This window comes from Phacochoerus africanus, chromosome 1, assembly GCF_016906955.1.
Source record: "Phacochoerus africanus isolate WHEZ1 chromosome 1, ROS_Pafr_v1, whole genome shotgun sequence".
NCBI lineage: Eukaryota > Metazoa > Chordata > Mammalia > Artiodactyla > Suidae > Phacochoerus > Phacochoerus africanus.
Window position 1 is genome coordinate 4,390,049 of NC_062544.1, and position 20,710 is coordinate 4,410,758.

Genomic DNA, 20,710 nt, shown 5'->3' on the forward strand with positions numbered 1-20,710 from the left:
CAGGTTCCTGCAGCTCTAGACTCAGGAATCGTCGTCCTACCTCAGAGGCCCCGGGCCAACACCCTCCCGGCCTGTCTAGGCATCGCATGCATCTTGGCTGCAGCTGCATCTGGACCCCTGACTTGGGACCGCACAGCAGGGTGAAGGTGAAACCAGCAGGGGGAGGCCATGGTATGGGCCCGGGGCAAGGCATGGACCAGGCCACCCATGTGCAGCTCAGGGACACAGGGAGAGGCAGGCCATGGACTCTGACTCTGCCTTTGAAACCTCATCACTGATGTTCTCTTCTGAGTTCCAGTGACCCCATGGACGCTCTCAAGTCCTGAGTCCTGTGGGTCCAGGCTCTGCGGATAGTGCGACGTGACACTCCTGCGTAACCTGCACCTTTGGGCTCTAGGTGGAAAAGACCCCACATGCTCACCAAATGAACTAAACTTGAAAAACGCACAACGCAGCACCTGGTATCCAAGCTGACGTCTATGAAGTTTTAATATTTTAGCCTCAAGTTACCCCCACAATCAAGCGTCTGTAGGAAGGACCAACACCAGCACCCAGTCCTGGTTGATGCTTGTGAGGGGCTGCAGTTGTTCGGAGTGCACCACTTGAAATTGTCACAGGAGGAAAAATAACCCCTATCTTTTCAAACTCACTGTTTTTTAAATGTCTCTAATTTGCAGCCAACCTGCATGAAACAGTAGACAAAGGTTAATAATAATTGTAATAAAGTTACAATAAAATGAATGTAATAAAAGTATACACATACATATATGCATGATTAGTTTGGATGCCTATTTAAGTTATTAAGTAAAGGGAGTGGGATGGACTGGGGCTCTGGGGTTAACAGATGCAAACTATTGCCTTTGGAGTGCACAGGCAATGAGATCCTGCTGTATAGCACTGGGAACTATATCTAGTCATGCATGATGGAGCCTGATGGAGGGTAATGTGAGAAAAAGAATGTATATTTTATGTATGTGTGACCGGGTCACTTTGCTGTACAGTAGAAAATTGACAGAGCGCTGTAAACCAGCTGTAATGGAAAAAAATATAAAAATCACTTAAAAACTATTAAGATAACTTATGTAAAATTGTTTTAATTTTTTTATTTTATTTTATTTATTTTTATTTATTTTTTTGTCTTTTTGCTATTTCTTTGGGCCGCTCCCGTGGCATATGGAGGTTCCCAGGATAGGGGTTGAATCGGAGCTGTAGCCACCAGCCTACGCCAGAGCCACAGCAACGCGGGATCCGAGCCGCGTCTGCGACCTACACCACAGCTCACGGCAACGCCGGATCGTTAACCCACTGAGCAAGGGCAGGGACCGAACCTGCAACCTCATGGTTCCTAGCCGGATTCGTTAACCACTGCGCCACAACGGGAACTCCTAAAATTGTTTTTAAATATTTATGGATTGTTGACACTATCATCTTATCGAAGATTTCCCACCCTAAAAACCTTTGAAACTTCAAAGGAAGCGGGAAAAAAATAAAGGCTTCTGAACCGTTGTGCAAAACCCAGCCCAGTTGGGACTACCATTCTCCAACAAGATTTAACATGTGGAATAAACCCCCTGAAAGGGATTCTAACAATCCTGCTTGTCTTGCACAGGAGTCCCTTAATTGCTGGCTGCGAAAGGCATTGTAGACAGTAACCTGGTCACAGAAGCCCCGAGGAGCTGATCGCAGGAGCAGACGGCAAGCTGCTAAAGGCCAGTGCAGAATGGGGGCCAGGAAGCGAGAGGAAACAAAGAGACGCCAGCAGAAAGCCTAAGCGCCTCGGAGCCCCAGCCTCGAGGCGGGGCGGGCCCCCCGGTCTGCAGTTTTGCTGATTTCTGATTCTGAACCAGACGATGCTATAAATAAGGGCAGGAATAAATATTCCGCCAGCACATCCCTTGTTTTCCCAGCCTGTGCGTGCTCAGCTGCTAAGCGAGGCAGCCCCCCTTCTGCCTCGTTATCCTGGCGTCTCCACCATCAAACGGCCACCTCCGGCCAGGAAGGCAGCGCTTGTGACCCCCAGCGGTCTGTGCCCACTTAGAAGCCCAATCCATCTCTCCCTTGTTTTGAATTTCCTGTCTTGGCAGAAGTTTAAAAGAAAGTAACAAGTGACCCCGGCGTGGGTTCCTCTAAGCCTATCTATGCCTGGGCCATCTCATCACCCCCCACCCTCACCAGCACTAAGCATCCTGCTGGACCGACTGTTAGGAGGGGGAAAAAAAAGATCAGCCAGTTGCTCTGGGAGCCAAGACTGGCAACCAGACTCAGCAAAATTGAAAGAGAAATAATAAAAGTGACTGTTTCGGACCAATCACTACTGATTGATCGATTTTGCCTAAAATGCCCTGAGCATAACCACAGGTCTCTTTCGTCTGTTCCCAGCAGCCGTGACCAAGTCCATGGCCGGGGCGGCTGGAGCAGCAGATTCATTCCTCCCAGGCCTGGAGGCTGGACGTCGAGACCAGGGAGGTTCTGGCGGAAACCTGCTTTCCGGCTTGCAGACGGCCGTCTTCTCCCCGAGACATCAGACCTGAAGAGCCCAGAGCCCGGGGCCCCCCTCCGTCGCCCTCCAGAAGGACACGATCAACACATGTGCACACGGGGTCTGCGTGGAGCAGACCCTGCAGCTGAAGGCAGCTCTGAGTCTAGAGCGGCCTCCTCCCGCATTTCCAGCCTGTTTCAAAATCGAGTGGACGTGGGCACTGGCCTTTCCTGGTGCTCACAGCACTCTTAGCAAAAAAACACCTTTTTTTTTTTTGGTCTTTTTAGGGCCACACCCACGGCACATGGAGGTTCCCAGGCTAGGGGTCAAATTGCAGCTACAGCTGCTGGGCTACGCCACAGCCAGAGCAACACGGAACGTGGGATCCAAGCCGTGTCTGCAACCTACACCACAGCTCACAGCATCACCAGATCCTTAACCCACTGAGCGAGGCCAGGGATCGAACCCGCATCCTCATGGATACTAGTCGGATTTGTTTCCACAAGCTACAATGGGAACTCCACAATTCTTTTTTTTTTTTTTTAATTTTTTGAAGTTTTATTGAAGTACTTGATTAACAAGGTAACGCCGTTTCACCTGTACACACATCCGTTGTCTCAGATTCTGTGTGGAGTATCTGTGAGAGCCTATGCTATCTGTGTTTCCCACATAGACGACCACAGAACACCAGGTGGAGTTCCCTGGGCTATACAGCGGGTCCCCATTGGTCAATCACTCCATATACCTGTGTGCAAAACAACTCTTTTTAAGCAGTTCCTTTTTGAAAGCGTTCCTATGGTTGGCCAGAGCTTGTGTACAAGGAGCTATGTATGGGCAGAGCCCACAGTCACCAGCTCAAGGTCCCTGTCCAACGACAGACAAAGAGCCGTCTCCCTTCATCTGTCACCTGTCATCTTGCTCTCTCGGAGCGTGATGAGCATCCTCCAGCTCCATCAAGGTCACGGAGACCGTGGTCGCCCTTCAAGAGCCCCCCCACCCTGACAGCTCCTGCAAATGGCAGGGAACGAGGCGGAAACCGGTGGTTTGCAGGAAGCTAAGTCGCTCCGACTCTGCGAATGTGCGACGTGGTTTAGAAAAAGGGTCCTGGCAGATGTAGTTAAGAAACCATGAGATCATCCAGGTGGCCCTAAACCAATGATACATGTCATAGGAGACACAGAGCAGAGGCAGAGAGGAGGCAGAGGCGGGAGGGCGGCGGCCACAAGCCCAGGCACACCTGGACCCTGCAGGAGCCTCGCCTGGAGCCTCTGGAGGCCGACACCCCGATTTCAGATTTCTGGAAACCAGGTGCCAGGCCTGCTCTGCCTTCGTTGCTGGGTGACCTGAGCAAGTCATCCAGCTCCTCTGGGCCTCAGCTTTCTCATCTGAAAATGGCCCCAGGGGCTCACTGGGAACGAGCCAACACACGTAGTGTTTAAGCCGTGTCTAGCACAGCAACGGCAGCACGCCAGGGTCTGCAGTTAACACATTAACGGAACACAGAGCGGGAAAAATTGTGCAGGAAGTTTATTGACGGGCCTAGATTTTCACAGGACACTGTTTAAAACAAAAAAGCAGGCTACTAACGCATGTGTATAGGAATAATCCCACATCTTGTTATTCATATGTGTGTGTGTGTGTGTGACTGTAGAACAAATGTCCAGATGGATTAAAAAAAAAACCCAGTATCAACAATCAGGGCAGCAATGCGGGTGCTTTTCACAGCTTTACTTTTCTGAGTTTTCTGTATGGAACACGTCTGATTGTGGACCCTAAAAAGATGAAGGCTGTCCTATTTCTGCATGAAGGCAGGGCTTAATATTTGCTTTTTCCATTTTCTTAGCCGCAGAGGCAGCTAAGTGACTGAGGGGTGATTTGAAGCTCAGGCCACAGGATCCCCACCAGGAGTCACAGGGATGGCACTGTGCCTTGAAATCACAGGGCTTTCAAGTGGGTTGGCGGGTGGATCAGTGTTTGGGGAAGTGGTGGGGATTGTGGCCCGTGCGGGGGAGGGGGGGTGTTCAAAAGTGAAGGAGGAATTCGCAAATAACTGGGTGTCAGCGAGCAGGGATGGCTCAAGAGAAGCCCATCAGAGTTCCAGGATGCCTCCAGGAACCACTGTTCTAACTGGAATGAGGCCCTCGAGAGGAGGGGTCAAAGGGCCAAGGTCAGGGGAGCGGGGTCAGGTGTGCACATCCTCAGGCTGAGCTGCAGCCCTGGACCTTCCGGTGGGGGAGCCTGGAGGTGGTGGGCAGTTTCCACACACACCCCGAGTGCGTGGTGAGTTTGCAAGAAGGCTGTCTGCGGACCCTTCAGTGCTCCCTGGAACATGACATCTGTTCTGGGCTGGCACGGCCCAGAGGCTGGCACCTACGGTGAATACTAATGCCTGGTGTAGCCAACACAGAGACCAGCAGAGCCCACACCTCACCCAACGTCACGCTGAGGACGCCAAAGGCCCTAAGAGTGGCTCTTGGACCTACAGGTTCCAGAATCCCTGGGGGCAGTAAGTCAACCAGGCAGGTTCCAGGCCCCGGCCCAAGCCTCTGCCCCAACAGGTCTGACCCACCTTTCCCGTGGATGGGCCCGGGTCCCTCTCCAAGGCAGGCGCCTGTGGTGACCGTCGAGGGCCAGGGCACCGGGACTGAGACTCAAAGGCAGCCCACAGGCGCGGCAAGGGCTCGCCTGAGTTTAAAAGACACGCAGCCTCCCAGGCCCGCCCGGGGCCTGCGGGGTCCCAAGGCCCAGCGGGTCCAGTCCCCGGAGACTGACACAGGGCCCAGCGGCATCCCCCACAGTGACAATACAGCCTCCTCTGCGAAACAGGCGGCAGGAAGTCGGAGTGCTGCGGTCTTCAGCTTTTCCTGCCTAAATGCCTGGAGGACAAATTTCACGAACATCCCGCACACTTCAGCGAAGTACCACCTGCGGACAGGACACACGGCCCTACACGACGAAGCGCTACAGCAGGGACCACACGGAGCAAGCGTCCAAGTTCTCAGAGGCTTTATTTTATGACCAGAGCGCCGGGAGCACACTCGCTCTCCTTGCAAAGAGAAAACACAAAACCAGTTTAAGGTGCTTCTCATTTTAAACCAATGCTTTTTTTTAGCTTGGACATCCTAACAAAGGAACAGAAGGGTACAGAAAAAGAAAACTATGGTACAGGATTTGTAGGAACTTTCAATCTACCTCTGTCATACCGAGCATCAAGACTACCTGCCTGTGGGGGGCCGTACACGGAGCACGCAAAGGTGTGCAGGCGCCAGCTGGCTGAGAGCTTGAGGACCAAACAGAGCACGTCGGGGAGAGGGGACAGCTGGTGGCAGCTGGTGGCACAGCCCCAGATGCCCTCTAGGCCCTGCCGTCCCCAGAGGCCACCGCTGAGGACGAGGCGGCAGGAGGATGGCCAGGAGACGGCATCAGCGCCGCTGGGTCCCACGCTGCCTGAAGGTCACGGCCATTCGTGCAGGACGAGGAGGGTCTCCAGACAGAGGGAGGACAGAGTTAGGAAGGGGGCTGGTCCTCCCCTCGGATGCTCCGGTACTTCGCCATGTCTTCGGGAAATACTTTAGAAAGTTCCTGAATCAACAGGCTTTTAAATTTCTAAGAAGAAAAACACACGCCGTCAAAGTGGTTTTGTTTGTGACCCATCACGCAAGTTACAGACTCCGCCCCACCCAGGGTGCAAACTCAAAAGACCAGAAGCTGTGCTCTCCCCGCGCGTGGTGGGCTTATCTCCCTGGGGCCACAGGTGCCTAAGCCCAGCGGGCAGTCGCTGGCAACTAGGCTGCGGGTACTTTGAGAACGACCTGAAAGACGAATACAGGTTCAAATACCACTTCCTCCCTCTTGCCTCAAACGGACAAAAAGCCGCTTGTGAGAGCCTGCCACACAGGTGGGAACGACTCTGCACACAACACACGTCACAGGGATCCTCTCATAATATTTAATCAAGCAATTATTAGCTCGAACCACATCAAACTCACTGTGTGCAAACAGCTCGATCAAAGCTTTCGGGGCACCTGGAAACCTGTCTTCAAGCACCACGGCTCCTAGATCCTGCTCATCAGCAGAACATTTGTTTTAATCCAGACTTAAAAGCAGCTAAACACCTGCCAGCGTCTCCAAACCTTTTCCTCTAAGCCGTCCAGAAAAGCAGCACGGTGGACGTCCACAAGACAGGGCCCTGTCCTAGGTCACCGGCACAGCGCCCGAGGAGGATCCAGGATGGGAGGCAGACCATCCGGGATGGGAGGCGGCCAAGTTTAAAAAACAGTGGGCCCATCAAGGGCACCGCGAGACCCCACGAGCTCAGGCGTGAGACCCCACAAGCTCTCTAGGCGTGAGACCTCCATGAGCTCAGACGTGAGACTACCACAAGCTCAGGTGGGGGGACACGACACCAAGAGGCAACAGAAGCAGATGTGAAATGAACAGAAGGCACAGTCACGAGTGCGACCGCCAACGGGCCATCTCCCCACCCAAAAGCAGGGAGATGAAGGGAGCTCGGGGAACTGGCAGACATCAGCCAGGGGCCTCAATCCTGCTCACGGGGCCTCTGCTGGACGCCTTGGCTCAGTCACAGAACACCTCACCGGGCCAAGCTCGCCCCCGACCGAAGCTCTGCTACACCCGAGGGTGATGCTCGGGTCAACAGCAAGTGAATCCCAAGCTGACAAAGTGAGGGCCACACAAACCCTCCAGGCAAAGCCCCCTCCAGGGCAGGCGGTCATCAGCACAGATGGGGTGGGGCAGGCAGCCCGGGTCTGCCCCTCTGCTGGCTTCCAGCCCTCGAACCTTCAGAGTGGCCACCCCCATGCACACATCAGACACCAACTGGGCAAGCCGTGCGCCTGGGCAGTGGCGGGAACACAAGACTCGCACCCCTGACATCCTGGAGCTTAGGCTGCGACAGAGGACACGGAACGGGGGGCGGGGGTGGGGGGGGCTGGTCCTCAGGGCCCCGGGAGGAGGCGGGACCTGACCCTGAAGGAAGGCAGTGTGCAGAGAACCGGGCAGCAGAGCATCAGCACAGGAACAGACAGGAAGGCAAACTCCAGAAGGGCCCAGAGCCAAGAACGGGATGGAGCAGCAGGCAGGCTCGCCGTCCGAGGCCAGCAGGAAGAGAAGGCGCCCCCCACCTACAGGAACCCCCCCACCCCCATCTAACCACATGAGTCAACGTAAGAGAAGGACTACACGAATCACATTCAAGAAGCGGCACTTTCTGGATCCCATCACAACCCAGAGACACAAAGAGAAAGGCCCCTTGGAGACCCGGGGAACCGGTACCAAGGGCTGTGGCGTCAGACGGTGGGGGACAACCACCCGGGGAAGAACGAGGGCTCACTCAGCAGCCCCGAAACCCAAGACCCACGATGCCAGAAACGGCCGGGCAGAGGGGCTGGGAACGCACCACAGTGCAAACCGGACCTGCAAGGCGGAAAACGCCAACCGCTAACGCCACAAGCCCTAAGCCGGACTTTGCTAAGAGTCAGGCTACCACGTGGCCACGCCGGTTCTGCCCCCGCTCAGCAGTCTCGACCGTGCGACGCCGTCAGAGAGCCCGTGCGCTGCAGTCTGGCGGCCAGGTCTGCTTCGTGAGCCCCTCCTGCCTTCTGACGGGCACCTTCTCTGCACACAAGGGCCTTACCTTCATGGTGTCGATCTTGCCTTTAACTTGCTCATTTTTCGCCAGAGCCCTCTCCAGGCACTCTTTGGTGTAGAGTTGGGGGTTTCGACCTTGATCTATGTATCTGGAAACGTGAAACGTCTCCGTTAACACTCTCGCGGCTGAGAGCTCCCCTCCCGGTTTTCTGCGTTAACCTCAATGGCTCCGTGTAGCAGAGCCCGGGTGGGTTAGAATCCCTCCGTGTATACAAGGACAGAGCACGTCTGGTGATGAGTGACGCGTGACACCAGGCGATGAGCGCTTCCAAGCCAAGCAAGCTTCACAGCCCCCCAGTTCACATTTTCAGCATTTGTGTTTTTCTTTCTTTCTTTCTTTGCTTTTTAGGGCTGCACCTGCAGCATATGGAGGTTCTCAGGCTAGGGGTCAAACGGGAGCTACAGCTGCCGGCCCACACCACAGCCACAGCAACGCGAGACCCGAGATGCATCTGCAACTCTACACCACAGCTCATGGTTCTTGTTGGATTCATTTCCGCTACGCCACGACGGGAACTCTGAGTTTGTGTTTTTCAAAAGGCATCACCTTTCGATCTCGATGAGAGCCTGTGAGGCCAGGCAGCTCCTGACAAGAGAGGAGTAAATGCAGGCCAGAGCCGCAGGCCTGACCTCCCCCAGGGAGCCCCCCAAGATGCAGCCCCACTCTAGGCCCGTCCCACCCTCGGCAGGGGAGCCCCTGAGGCTGCTGGATGGGGGAGGGGAGAGCCTCAGGGGGGGAGAGCCCCAGCCCCCCCACTCCACTAAGATTAGCTTACAAACTGGACGGGAGGGGCCGACATACCACTCTCCTAAATACACCTAAATAACTTCAATTTTAGAGACAGAGTCTCCCTAATCACTTGACAATATAAAACTGCTCCTTGAAATGTCCAACACTTGTCCCTAAACGCCTTCATCACCCCAAGCACCATTCAGCCCACAGCCTCGAGGAATGCCCTGGTTTTACGCGCCAAAGGCCCCCTGCCTGCCTCTACACCTGCAGCTGGTCAGGTCATTCGGCTAAGTTGTATTATTCACTACGAAGAAAGAAAAGCCACCAGCACTGCCCTAAGTCCGATCTACGCTTTTTTATGCTTCAGTTTAAAAAAACGTATCCCCTCGGAATAAAGACACTGTTAGGTTCCGTTAATACATAAAAACCAGCCTTTAATTACGACAGCAATATACCTAATAAATCAAAAGTTCTAGATATTTCATTTTATTGCAATGGATTTGAAATGATGTGATTTAAAAAAAGCAAAATTATGGTTATTTCTAAACAAAATCCTCCATTACTGGGGGGAAAGGGAACGTGACAGGCCCAAGCGTCCTAAATAAACAACCCTTGCAAGAGTGATGTGGGTCAGAAAGAGAAAGACAGATACCCTATGATACCACTTCTATGTGGAAGCTAAAATACGGCTCAGATGAACCTCTGTATGGAACAGAAACAGATTCATGGACGCGGAGAACGGACCTGTGGCTGCCAAGGGGGAGGGGAGGGAGCGGGATGGACGGGAGTCAGGGGTGAGCAGATGCAAACTACTGCATTTGGAGTGGACAGGCAGTGAGGTCCTGCCGGATGGCACAGGGACCTGAATCTCGTCACTGGAGATGAACACACACTGAGAAAAGGGATGTATATACACGTATGACTGGGTCACACTGCTGTACAGCAGAAAGTGACGGAACACCGTAAATCAACCGTCATTTTATTTATTTATTTATTTATTTTTTGTCCTTTTCCATTTCTTGGGCCGCTCCCGAGGCATATGGATGTTCCCAGGCTAGGGGTCGAATCGGAGCTGTAGCCGCCGGCCTACGCCAGAGCCACAGCAACGGGAGATCTGAGCGTCTGCAACCTACACCACAGCCCACGGCAACGCCGGATCCTTAACCCACTGAGCAAGGGCAGGGATCGGGCCTGCAACCTCATGGTTCCTAGTCAGATTCGTTCACCACTGAGCCACGATGGGAACTCCTCAACTGTAATTTTTAAAAAATTAAAAACAACAACAACAAAAAACCCCAGTGATGTCATCTGGATTGGGCTGAAGGCCACCCCTGCTGGCACACTGACCCCAAGGAGTGGACACGAGGGCCCAGATTTACACTGGCATCTCTGCTGCAGGCACGCGGGTGTGCCTGAAACCGGACCTGGAAACCCCCCTCCCATGCTGGGCACAGGTCAGGGGCTAGCTGGCACCTGCTGCCTGCTGAGCCCCCAGTGGCCACCTCAACCCCGTTCTCCGGGTGAGTCTCGGGCATCCCTGCGGCCCACTGGCGGGGGACAGGGCGTGCTGGCCAAGGCCCCACTGCCCACACCCCTTCAGTCTTTCCCTCGCCTTCCGCTCACCTGGTCCACTTCAGAAGATGGCAGTTCTTCGGCACCTGTCCCGCTACTCACCCCCACACTTGGACAAGTGTCCTGGGAGGACACTTCAAGGAGGGAAATTAGCTCCCACCTTCCCACACCTCACAAGCAGGAGCCTAGAGCTCGCTCTCACACACACACACACACAGTCACACACGGCCTTTGCTCCCACCTGGGAACATGCAACACCTTGGCCAGCAGGAGAGGACAGAGCAGAGACCCTGAAAACTGCAGCTTGTATCCGGACTTGGTGGACAGCAGCCGAGCGTGTAACCTGTGTAACCGGACTTCTGTCTCTGACTTTCGGGGAGATAAAAGGGTACCTTTTCCCCTTACTGTTCAAGGACATCTAGTGACTGATTTTTGCAGTTTTACTACAAAAAGCCCCAGAACACTCCTGCTGTTCCAAGCCAGCTCTGGGCGGGAGGCTGCTTGGCCCGAGAATCAGCGCTTGTCAAGGACACACGAGCCTCGGGTTTCAGTCTCAGCCCTGACGCCGACTAGCTCGACAGCCCACTGCAGGACTGGGAAAGCCTGTGATGTTTCTCACGTTTTTAAGAAATGCTCATTCACGTGGAAATACAATACCGTGGAGAATTTTTAATTGTTGAATCCCATTAGAACATAAGCTCCATAAGGGCAGATGTTTCTTTTAATTAATTTATTTATTTAATTTTTGATCTTTCAAGGCCGCACCACCCACCCTGGAAGTTCCCAGGCTAGGGGACAAATCAGAGCTATAGCTGTCAGCCTATCCCACAGCCACAGCAACGCCAGATCCTTAACTCACTGAATGAGGCCAGGGATCGAACCCACGTCCTCATGGATACCAGTCGGGTTCATTACTGCTGAGCCACAGCGGGAACTCCAGGACAGATATTTTTGTCTGTTTTCTCCCTCTGGCACATCCCAGCACCCAGACTGTGCCTGCCAGGCAGCAAACACTTAAGTATCGGTGGGTGAAGAAATCATTATAGCAAAACTGAACACATCAGACACAGTACTTACTCAAATACTTCTAAAGGCACAGTAATATCGTGAAGCTGCTGCCTGCACTTATCAATGTCCTGTAAGCCAGTGACAATAAAATTCCTGGGGAAAAAGCAAACACGGGACTTCAGGTTAATTGGGAGGACAGCACTGCACACCTACCACACGTGGCCGACCAGGTGTCCAGGCCTGCTCCTCACCCGCGCACAGGTCACTCGTGGCTCTCGGATCTTTGTTAGCAACACAATTCCTAGGAAAGCTTCGGAGTTATAGAAGATGGTCAAATATCTCTTGATTTTCTTTTTAAATGAGGAATTTCCAATATTGGGGGAAGAACCAATATGAGTAAGGGCAGAAAACTTGAGAATCTGATGAAAAACATGACCCCTCTCTCAAATACAATCACCCTGAGTTGTGGGTGATTTTTTTCCTTTTTTTTTCTTCTCTTTAGGGCCGCACCTGTCTCATAGGGAAGTTCCCACACTAGGGGGTCTGGTAGGAACCACAGCAAAAACCAGCTGCCAGCCAGGTCTGTGACCTACTGGGGCAACACCAGGATCCTTAACCCACTGAGCAAAGCCAGGGATCAAACCCACATCCTCATAGAAACTAGTCAGGTTCTTCACCCACTGAGCCACAAGGGGAACGCCCATGGTGGACGTGATTTTGTGTGCGGTTTCAGACAATAACCGAGGCAGTGAACTCTGGCTCAAGAATCCATCCTCAAAGTCCGTGGGGGAAGAAAACCATGGCTGCGGGGCTTAATTTCAGTGGCCCTCGGAAGCTTCCTAGATTAGCTGGCTGGTCCCACAGTACTGGCTATGTAAGGCAGGGATGCAAATATGTCTACATGCCCGTACCTTCTATAAAGCTGTGGGCCCCTCTCCAGAGCACTCTATCCGTATCTGCCTTTTGTCTACCCCAGGGCCTAGCACGATGGCCAGCACAAGGCTGACGCCAAAATTAATTAATAAACGTTCCGTGGCCTTTCTCATCATAATCATCATCACCACCACCACCACCACCACCACCACCCGCCGATTCCTCCGCATCCAGGCCTAGACAGCAAGTGGCTTCCGAGCCCAGACCTTCCCGGGGCCCATTTTACCGCGCTGTGGGTGAAGCCCGTCTCCCCCTGGGGCACAGAGACTGCACGCCCCAGAAGGTGCCAGGGAAAAGGCTGGGAGTCCTCCCAGCCTTACGTGAGCGGGAAAAGCCTTAGATCATGAAGCATGCCCCCCTCTGAGGGCCCCAGAAAAGAAAACTGCATTATCCGGTCTTGATAACGGCTCCAAATGGGGCCTCGAGAAAAGGTCCCAGCAAGGCAAAGAGTGGAGGAGGAGGGCCGGCAACAGGCGGTAGAGGCTAGTACCGCCCCCCCCCCGCCCCCGCACCGCACAGCCTGGACCCGGAGGGCCGGGAGAACCTGGCCAGAGCAGGGCGGGGAGAGGCAGCGGCTCTCGGCCGGATCCCGGCTCCCCATCCCGGCTCCAAGGCAGACACTGCCCCGCGGGACCCAAGGACACGCCGGCGGACTCGGTGGCCACTCACAGCTTTTGGTTGAGCCCGGCCTGGCTACTGGGCTGGAAGTCGCTGACGATGATGCCGAGCTGCCGGATGTTCTCCACGAACTTCTCCAGGTGCTCCTCCAGGTGGTCAAACTTCTCCGCCATGGCTTCGTGGCCCGAACCGCCGCGGGCGTGGTCCCGCTCCGCCGCTTCCTGCTTCCGCCCGGGGTCTCCACCACTTCCGTTTCCTCTTGGGGCCAGTGGGCGGGGCCTGGTTGGCGGGGCGGGATGGGGCGGGGCCTCGGGGGCGCGGAGCCTGGAGCCTAGAGAGAGGCCTGCGTCGGGGGCGGGGCTTGAGTGCCGGGCAGGGCGGAGTCCTCTTGGCCCCGCCCCAACAGCCCTAAGCGGCAGGGTGAGCTGCAAACCGCGGGTTTTGGTTCTCGGTGTTCGCCTGCGGCCGCAAAGAGCCAGCCTTGAGGACCTATGAGACCTTGTTCTGCCTTCACTGGCCCAGGGCGGGTTCCCTACCCTGTGAGCCTCTGTTCTCGTCCGTAAAGTTGGGCTAAGATTGAGACCTGTTTCTTGAGATTAAAGTAGACAAATCTCAACAAACCCAGTGGGCAGCACTTGGAAAGAGTAGCTTGACTCCTTCATGAAAATGACTATTTTTACTGAATATTTAAATAACAGGTACTCATTGCAAATAAGTAAAATAATAAAGAAAATTATAACGAAGGGGAGAAGATACCTGAAATCCTGCCCCCCCTGGCACGAGCCATCTTTAAGATTTCAGAATTCATCCCTTCCTGTGGTTCCTATGCACAGGTACAACTGCCTGCGGGAAAGCAGGAAAGGATTTGGCTGCTGCCGCTGCTGCTTTTCTTTTTAGAGCCCCACCCTTGGCATATGGCTAGGGGTTGAGTTGGAGCTCTAGCTGCAGGTCTATGCCACAGCCATAGCCACACCATATCCGAGCTGCATCTGTGATCTATGCCATAGCTCCCAGTAACGCTGGATCCTTAACACACTGACGGAGGCTGGGGACCGAACCCACATCCTCACAGGGACAACATCAGGTTCTTACCCCCTGAGACATAATGGGAGCTCCTTGATCAGCTTCTTATTCCACAACAGCAAGCTGCTATACAGGTTCCAGCAGATCCCCACCTGCTCCTCCTGGGGCTGGCCCCTCTCTCAGCCAGTCCCTGTTGGAGCCACCCAGCCTTTGCCCTAACCCTGAAAGGCAGCTCAAGCTGGGCCTCAGACCCATCCCTTTTCCAGGAGAGACTTACCATCCCCAAAAGAATGAATTAGCAGCCCAGGCCACACACAGTGGTGTTAAGCCCAGTGCCACAATGGAGGCTTCCAGTACTAACTGCTGCCACCTCCCACCAGAAGGGTCAGTCCCCTACCTGCTCCATACAATGCAGTGTCTTTGCAAATGCCCACCTACCTGAAGTTTGCATGCAGGCCCCAGTAAAGACAGTCTCCTTGTCCCTCAGTTGGGCTCCTTGAAGTCAGCACTGGCTTCCCTTCTTCCTTCTGGTGCTTAGATAGCACCTACCTTCTCCCCCTCTTCCTTGTAAGCATCGCCTGCTTAGCTCCCCCTTTCCTAGTCCAGCCTCCTTCCTAGCTTAGGCCCTCAGTCCCTCGTGCCAACGCTAATAAAACAGTGCCCTGTGGGCTTTCTCTACAGAAAATACGGCATTCCCCTTGTGGCTCAGTGGGTTAAGAACCCATCATTGTCTCTGTGAGGATTTGGGTTCAATGCAGGATCCAACATTGCTGCAAGCTGTGGCATAGATCACAGATTCAGCTCGGATCCAGTGTGGCTGTGACTGTGGTGTAGGCCAGAAGCTGCAGCTCTGATTCTACTCCTGGCCCAAGAATTTCCTTATGTGGCAGGTGCAGCCTTAAAAAAATAAAATAAAATAAAATAACCTCCCCTGCTTCATGGAACTCCCAAAGACTTTAATGATAAGGGAAAGAGTCCACACAGATGCCATGCCAATATTAACCTATAAGCAACTAATAACATAGTTTTAAGATACCCAGCACAAAAATTGACAAATTATGAGGAAATTGTGATAATTAGAACAGAAGATTTGGACCAGAAAAGGACGAATCGAGTGGGCCAAGAAATATATGGAGAAGATGGAAGATTTGAATAATATAGCTAATGTGTGTGGTCTGTGAGAAACAGTGAACCCTGAGGCAGAGATTGTGCAATTTCAAGCACGTATGAAATATTTACCAAAATTTGACCCATTAGACCACAAAGGAAGTGTCAACAAATTTCAAATTGTGTCGTTAAGCCAGGATTTTCTGACCTCGGTGGTGTAATGACAAGAGAAATCAGTGAAGTTATTTGCCTTGCATCCACCTGGAAAGTAAAACACACTCTTTGCAATAGTTCACAGGTATACTACATCTGAATTAATTTGCATGGGCAAACCCCAACTGATGGCTGTCATCTGTGTATTAGTTTTGGTTTTGGGATTTTGGTTTTGGAGTTTTGTTTTTTTTTTTTGCTTTTAGGGCTGCACTCATGGCATATGGAGGTTCCCAGGCTAGGGGTCAAATCAGAGCTATGACTGCCAGCCACAGCCACAGCCACAGCAATGCGAGATCCAAGCTGCATCTACAACCTACACCATAGTTCACGGCAATGCCAGATCCTTAACCCACTGAGCGAGGCCAAAGATCGAACCTGCGTCCTCATGGATGCTAGTTAGTTTTGTTTCCAGTGAGCCACAATGGGAGCTCCTCATCTGTATAATTACTAATAGCACTTCCTTCATTCACTGTCAAGGTGTCCCAACTTGGTCAATACGTTCCATGGCCATCCCAGGTAAAGGGGAATTTGTAAGATATTTAGAACTGAATGATAAGCACTTCTTAGCAAACTTCTGCTTTGCTTCTAAGGTGATGCCCTGAGGGAAAACAGCCTGGAAATAATAAGTTAAGGTTTTCAACTCAAAGAATTAATGCAAACGAGCAAGAGAGAGATCATAAGCACAAAAATTGTATGGGAAGGAGTGAGACAGGTAAATCGAGCTATTGATGGAAATGAAAACTCTTTCATTAGTTTTCGTTCTGCTCTCATTAGAGATTAGAAAGAGGAAGAGTAAGGAAAAGCTGTTAAAAAAAAAAAAACAAAGACACACTTCTGGCAAGTCCATCAAGGAGGCAGAGAGAAAGAATAGTATTACAAATGAATGAAGAACATAATTTGGTTACAGTGAAACGTATATTCACCTTTCAAAAGCTTGGAGGATATGGACAAATTTCTAGGAAACGCCCTAAAATTAAAAACAATGGGAAATCAGAATACCGTTTCAATAAACTGGCCGGCAGACAAACATCTCTTTCAGAGATACAAAAGACATCAAGCTCGGCTTTCAACACCGTTTGTGGGTTTTGTTTTTTTAGTGAAACATTAAAGAAAAAGATTTTCATCTAACTCAGATGCTTTCGAAACTGGAAAAAGAAAAAATACATTCCAGTTCTTTTTTAAAGGTTATATAACTTTGATATGAAATGCAGACAAGGATAGTACCAAAAAAAGGGAAGAAAATATAGGCCAATCTTTCTTATGAAAGTAGATGTAAAAATCCCAAATAAAATACTAGCAAATTGAATCAATTATCCCGTTATCAGCTATTGACTGCTACATAAACAAATCTCCTCAAAACTTAGTGGCTTAAAATAACTACTGTCCTCTCTTCTGCTGGCAAACCTGCACTGTGGGCTGTGCCTGGCATTCATCAGCTTGCCCCTGCTCCACGTCACCTGGGCTGGATGGCTTGGCTGGGGCTGGTGGGTCTACTTTCAAGAGAGCTCCCTCACATGTCGCCATGTTGGTAGTGGACGCCAGCTGGGAGCTCAGCTGGACAGTAGGCCAGAGACCACAGTGCCCCTTTGTGTGAATCTCTGCAGGCTTTGGGCTTCCTGGCCTCATGGTGGCTGGGCTCCAGGAGCACATAGCTCGGGAGAAGCAGATGGAAGCTGTACAGCCTTCTGAGACCTAGCCTCCAATAATGACCCGTACCATCGCTTCCAGCAGAGCCAGGCACATAAGGGTTCCCAGGGAGGGGACATAACACGATCCATTAGTGGAAGAAGTAAGAAGTCACATTGTTGGAAGAGCAAGGGATCTTTTGAAGCCACTTTTGGAAAAATACACCCTGTCACACTTCACATTGGAAAAATATACTGATCTCTTGGGCTTTTCTTCGGACTGTAAGAACGGCGCATCTCATAAAATCTATTATGTAACTAGTCATTAAGGATTAAAGCAGAGAAACAGCTCCGATAGATTTTTACCCTTGGCATGATAAATTCAACTCAATGCACATTTCCTTCTGTTTTTACAAAGAAACCTCTGAGAAAACGGATAGAAATGCCCTCAACCTAATAAGGGATCCGCACCACAAACATACGGAAGGCCTTGGACGGATTGATAAAACTTTGAAAACATTCTCATCACAGCCGTGAACACCGCCAGACTCTTCCCTATCACCCCAGCGCTTCAGGACCCCCCTGGAACCCCAGCTGGGGCGGAGACCGCCCCGGAAGTACCTCTGGGCTGTTTCCGGTCCCCACTGCTTTCTGCTTTTGTGGACGTGGAACCTCTGTGTACCTCCCACCTGTCCTTTCAATCCCTGGATATCTCATCCGTGAGCTCCCAGCTGTATGATAGGAACTCCCAGGACAGGAATTCAAACGCACACATAGCCCGAGTCCCACCTGCATGCAACCTAGATCAGTAAACATTTTTAATTACTTGAAAGCCGGAGGAAAAGGAAACAAAGGAATCGGTAGAAAGAAACCAAACGCCCGATTTTCCACCATGCACCTAACTCCCCAGGAAGCCACCCCTTTTCTGTCAAGTAGCCCCTGGCAACATCTTGCTTTCCACACAATTAAGAGAAATGGGCACTTCTACAGCTTTGACTTCTGGCCCCACCCACACTGCCCCTTTCCTACTTTGTTTTTTTTTTTTCAGCACTTAGTGAGCCCTTTCTGCTGTCACCCCTACTTGAATTTATAGCTCATGATAGGGCCAGTTTCTAAGAGCAGCAGTGGCCGTAGAGAAGGTTCCGGCAGATGTTCTGGCCTGCTGCTTTTGCCCTGCCCACTAATAGTCAGCCTGGCTCTGAGAGTATGGTAACCGTTGGGTTAGTTCCTTAGGGTGGTTGCAAGAAAATGTCACAGACTGGAAGGGGCTTAAACAATAGAAATGCACTGTGTCTACAGAATAGTTTTGTGGTTGCCAAGGGGGAGGGGGAGGGAGTGGGATGGACGGGGAGTTTGCGGTTAGTAGATGCAAACCATTACATAGGGAATGAATAAGCAATGAGGTCCTGCTGTTCAGCACAGGGAACTCTATCCAGTCTCTTGGGAGAGACCATGGTGGAAGGTAATATAGAAAGGGAATGTATATATATGTACGACTGGGTCTTTTGGCAGTACTGCAGAAATTGGAACATTGTAAATCAACTATAATTTTTTTTTAATGTGAAAGGGAGAAAGCGAGAAAGGAAAGAAAGGGAGAAGGAAGAGAGGAAGGAAGGAGAGAGAGGAAGGAGAGACGGGAGGAAGGGAGAAAGGCGTTGTCTCTCGGTCTTGGAGGTCAAATGTCTGAGCCCGAAGTGGCAGCCAGCTTAATTCCTCCTGCAGCCATGAGGGTGCATGTGCTCCCTGCCCCTCCCCTGGCTTCTGGTGCTTTGCTGGCCCTCCTTGGTGTCCCTTGGCTTGGGGTGCATCGCTCTGCTCTCTGCCTGCATGTTCCCACGGTGTCCCCATGTGTGCATGTCTCTGTCCACATTGCCCCTTTAAACAAGGACGTCAGTCCTATTGGATGAGGGCCCCCCCATGACCTCCTTTATAACTTGATTACGTCAGCAAAGACTTTTCCAAATACAGTCACATTCCTGGGTGCCGGGAGTCAGGATTCCAGCATCTCTTTTTGGAAGGGACACGACTCGTCCTTTAACACCTGCCTCTTCTACTCAGGACACCAGCCCTTGCTCTCTGTATTGTGGCCGCAAGACGTTGAATTCAGGCCAGCTCATAATGAGTGTAATTATGCTATCATTCCCTGCATTTTTGTGATTTGTGACTAGTCACCAGCTCCAGTTTCTGTTCCCATAAATGCTCTCCTTCCCCTCTTCCCCTATTTGAATTGGCTAAAGTGAGAACAAGAACAACAGGAGGTTCCTTCAGGTCACTGCTGTGGCACAGTTTGATCCCTGGCCCAGAAAAAGAAAGGAAAGGAAAGGAAAATGGGAGGTTTTCGAGTCTGACTTTTTTTTTCTTTTTTTTTTTTTTTTTGCGTATTAGGTAGGGCCTACATGGAAGTTCCCAGGCTGGGGGTCAAATCGGAGCTACAGCTGCTGGTCTACACCACAGCCAAAGCAATGCAGGATCCAAGCTATATCTGCCACCAACAGCACAGGTCAAGGCAACACTGGATCCTTAACCCACCGAGCGAGGCCAGGGATGGAACCCGCATCCTCAAGGATACGAGTCCGGTTCGTTACCAGTGAGCCACAACAGGAACTCCTTGAGTTTGACTTTTGAAACCCTTCCAGGTAGAGCCATGGGGAGCCACTGAGAGCACTGGAGTTTGAAAGCATCTCCAAATCAGTCATTTCCCAGTTGTCCTAAATTATCGTTCCATTGACTGTTGTTCCCTGATAAAACCAGAAGCTATGCCAACTCACTGAGACCTTCATGAAAATCCCCCCCCCCTTTCCTACTGAAACAGGTAAACTGTGGCTTCTCTTCCTTTACTGAGCATGATAGCTTTTGTTGATTTGTTTGTCAGGAATGTTTTCAGATTTAAACACCCCAGACTCCAAATGTAAATGGAATTAGGCTGGAAAATCCCAGAAGGTGTAGGTGGCAGGATGCTGCGTGCAGAAGACCTGCTGAGCTCTGCTGATGGTGGATAGGGCTGTTTGGTTTCCCTGCGAGGTCAGCGTGATCTGCCCCTGGGAAATGCCCAGGCTTCTAGTACTTCGTGACCTTGGAATCTGGAAGCATTTCTTTCTTTCTTTTTTATACGCATTATTGTTGCTGAATAATTGTGCTGTTGGTGCAGCAGATCGGCGAGGTGTTCGAGTGCAAGCCATTTGGAACATTTTTTGGCCTTTTATTCTCATTAATCTGAGAACCAGATTCAGCTTAAGTTAAAAAAAAAAAAATGCAGCTATCCTACCAAAAGGGCAAAACAGCTGGTTTCTGCTTTTAAGTTTCTGGATTTTCTGCACATTAGCAGTTCCAGCAGAAGGAAGATTTGCAACTTTCTTGTTTTGATCGCGATGAGCATCCGGATGCTGATATCTAGCGTTTTATTGAGCGTTTTATACAGATGATCTCATTTATTCTTCATAACCCTGAGAGAAAGCTGTTATAATCGGCACCACACATGGTCAAATGGAAGCCAAAGAGCTTCCCTAAATACAGGACCGGGAGGCAGAATAACTCCAGCTGGGGAAGGATGCTGTCATTTCCCCCCAAGCACCACGTTGACAAGTGGATGCTCAAATAAATCTTGTTTATATTCATTCTATTAAGTTCCCATGTCAACGAGAGCGTGTGACTTGTGCCATGAAAATATAAATCCTAGCTTGTTTTTACACTAATAAGTGTTGATAAACAGTAAGATTTCTCTTCTATTTT

At 51.3% G+C, this 20,710-nt stretch overlaps 1 protein-coding gene across 1 annotated transcript; it reads right to left on the reverse strand.

The window, feature by feature from the left end:
* Positions 1–5,470: 5,470 nt before the first annotated feature.
* MED10 (mediator complex subunit 10) lies at positions 5,471–13,261 on the reverse strand. The gene is made up of 4 exons (XM_047767275.1): positions 13,065–13,261; positions 11,532–11,615; positions 8,136–8,238; positions 5,471–6,085 (listed from the first exon to the last, which is right to left on the reverse strand). The coding sequence occupies exons 1-4, from the start codon at positions 13,184–13,186 to the stop codon at positions 5,987–5,989; spliced, it is 408 nt and encodes a 135-aa protein (XP_047623231.1). The 5' UTR covers positions 13,187–13,261; the 3' UTR covers positions 5,471–5,986.
* Positions 13,262–20,710: the final 7,449 nt, after the last annotated feature.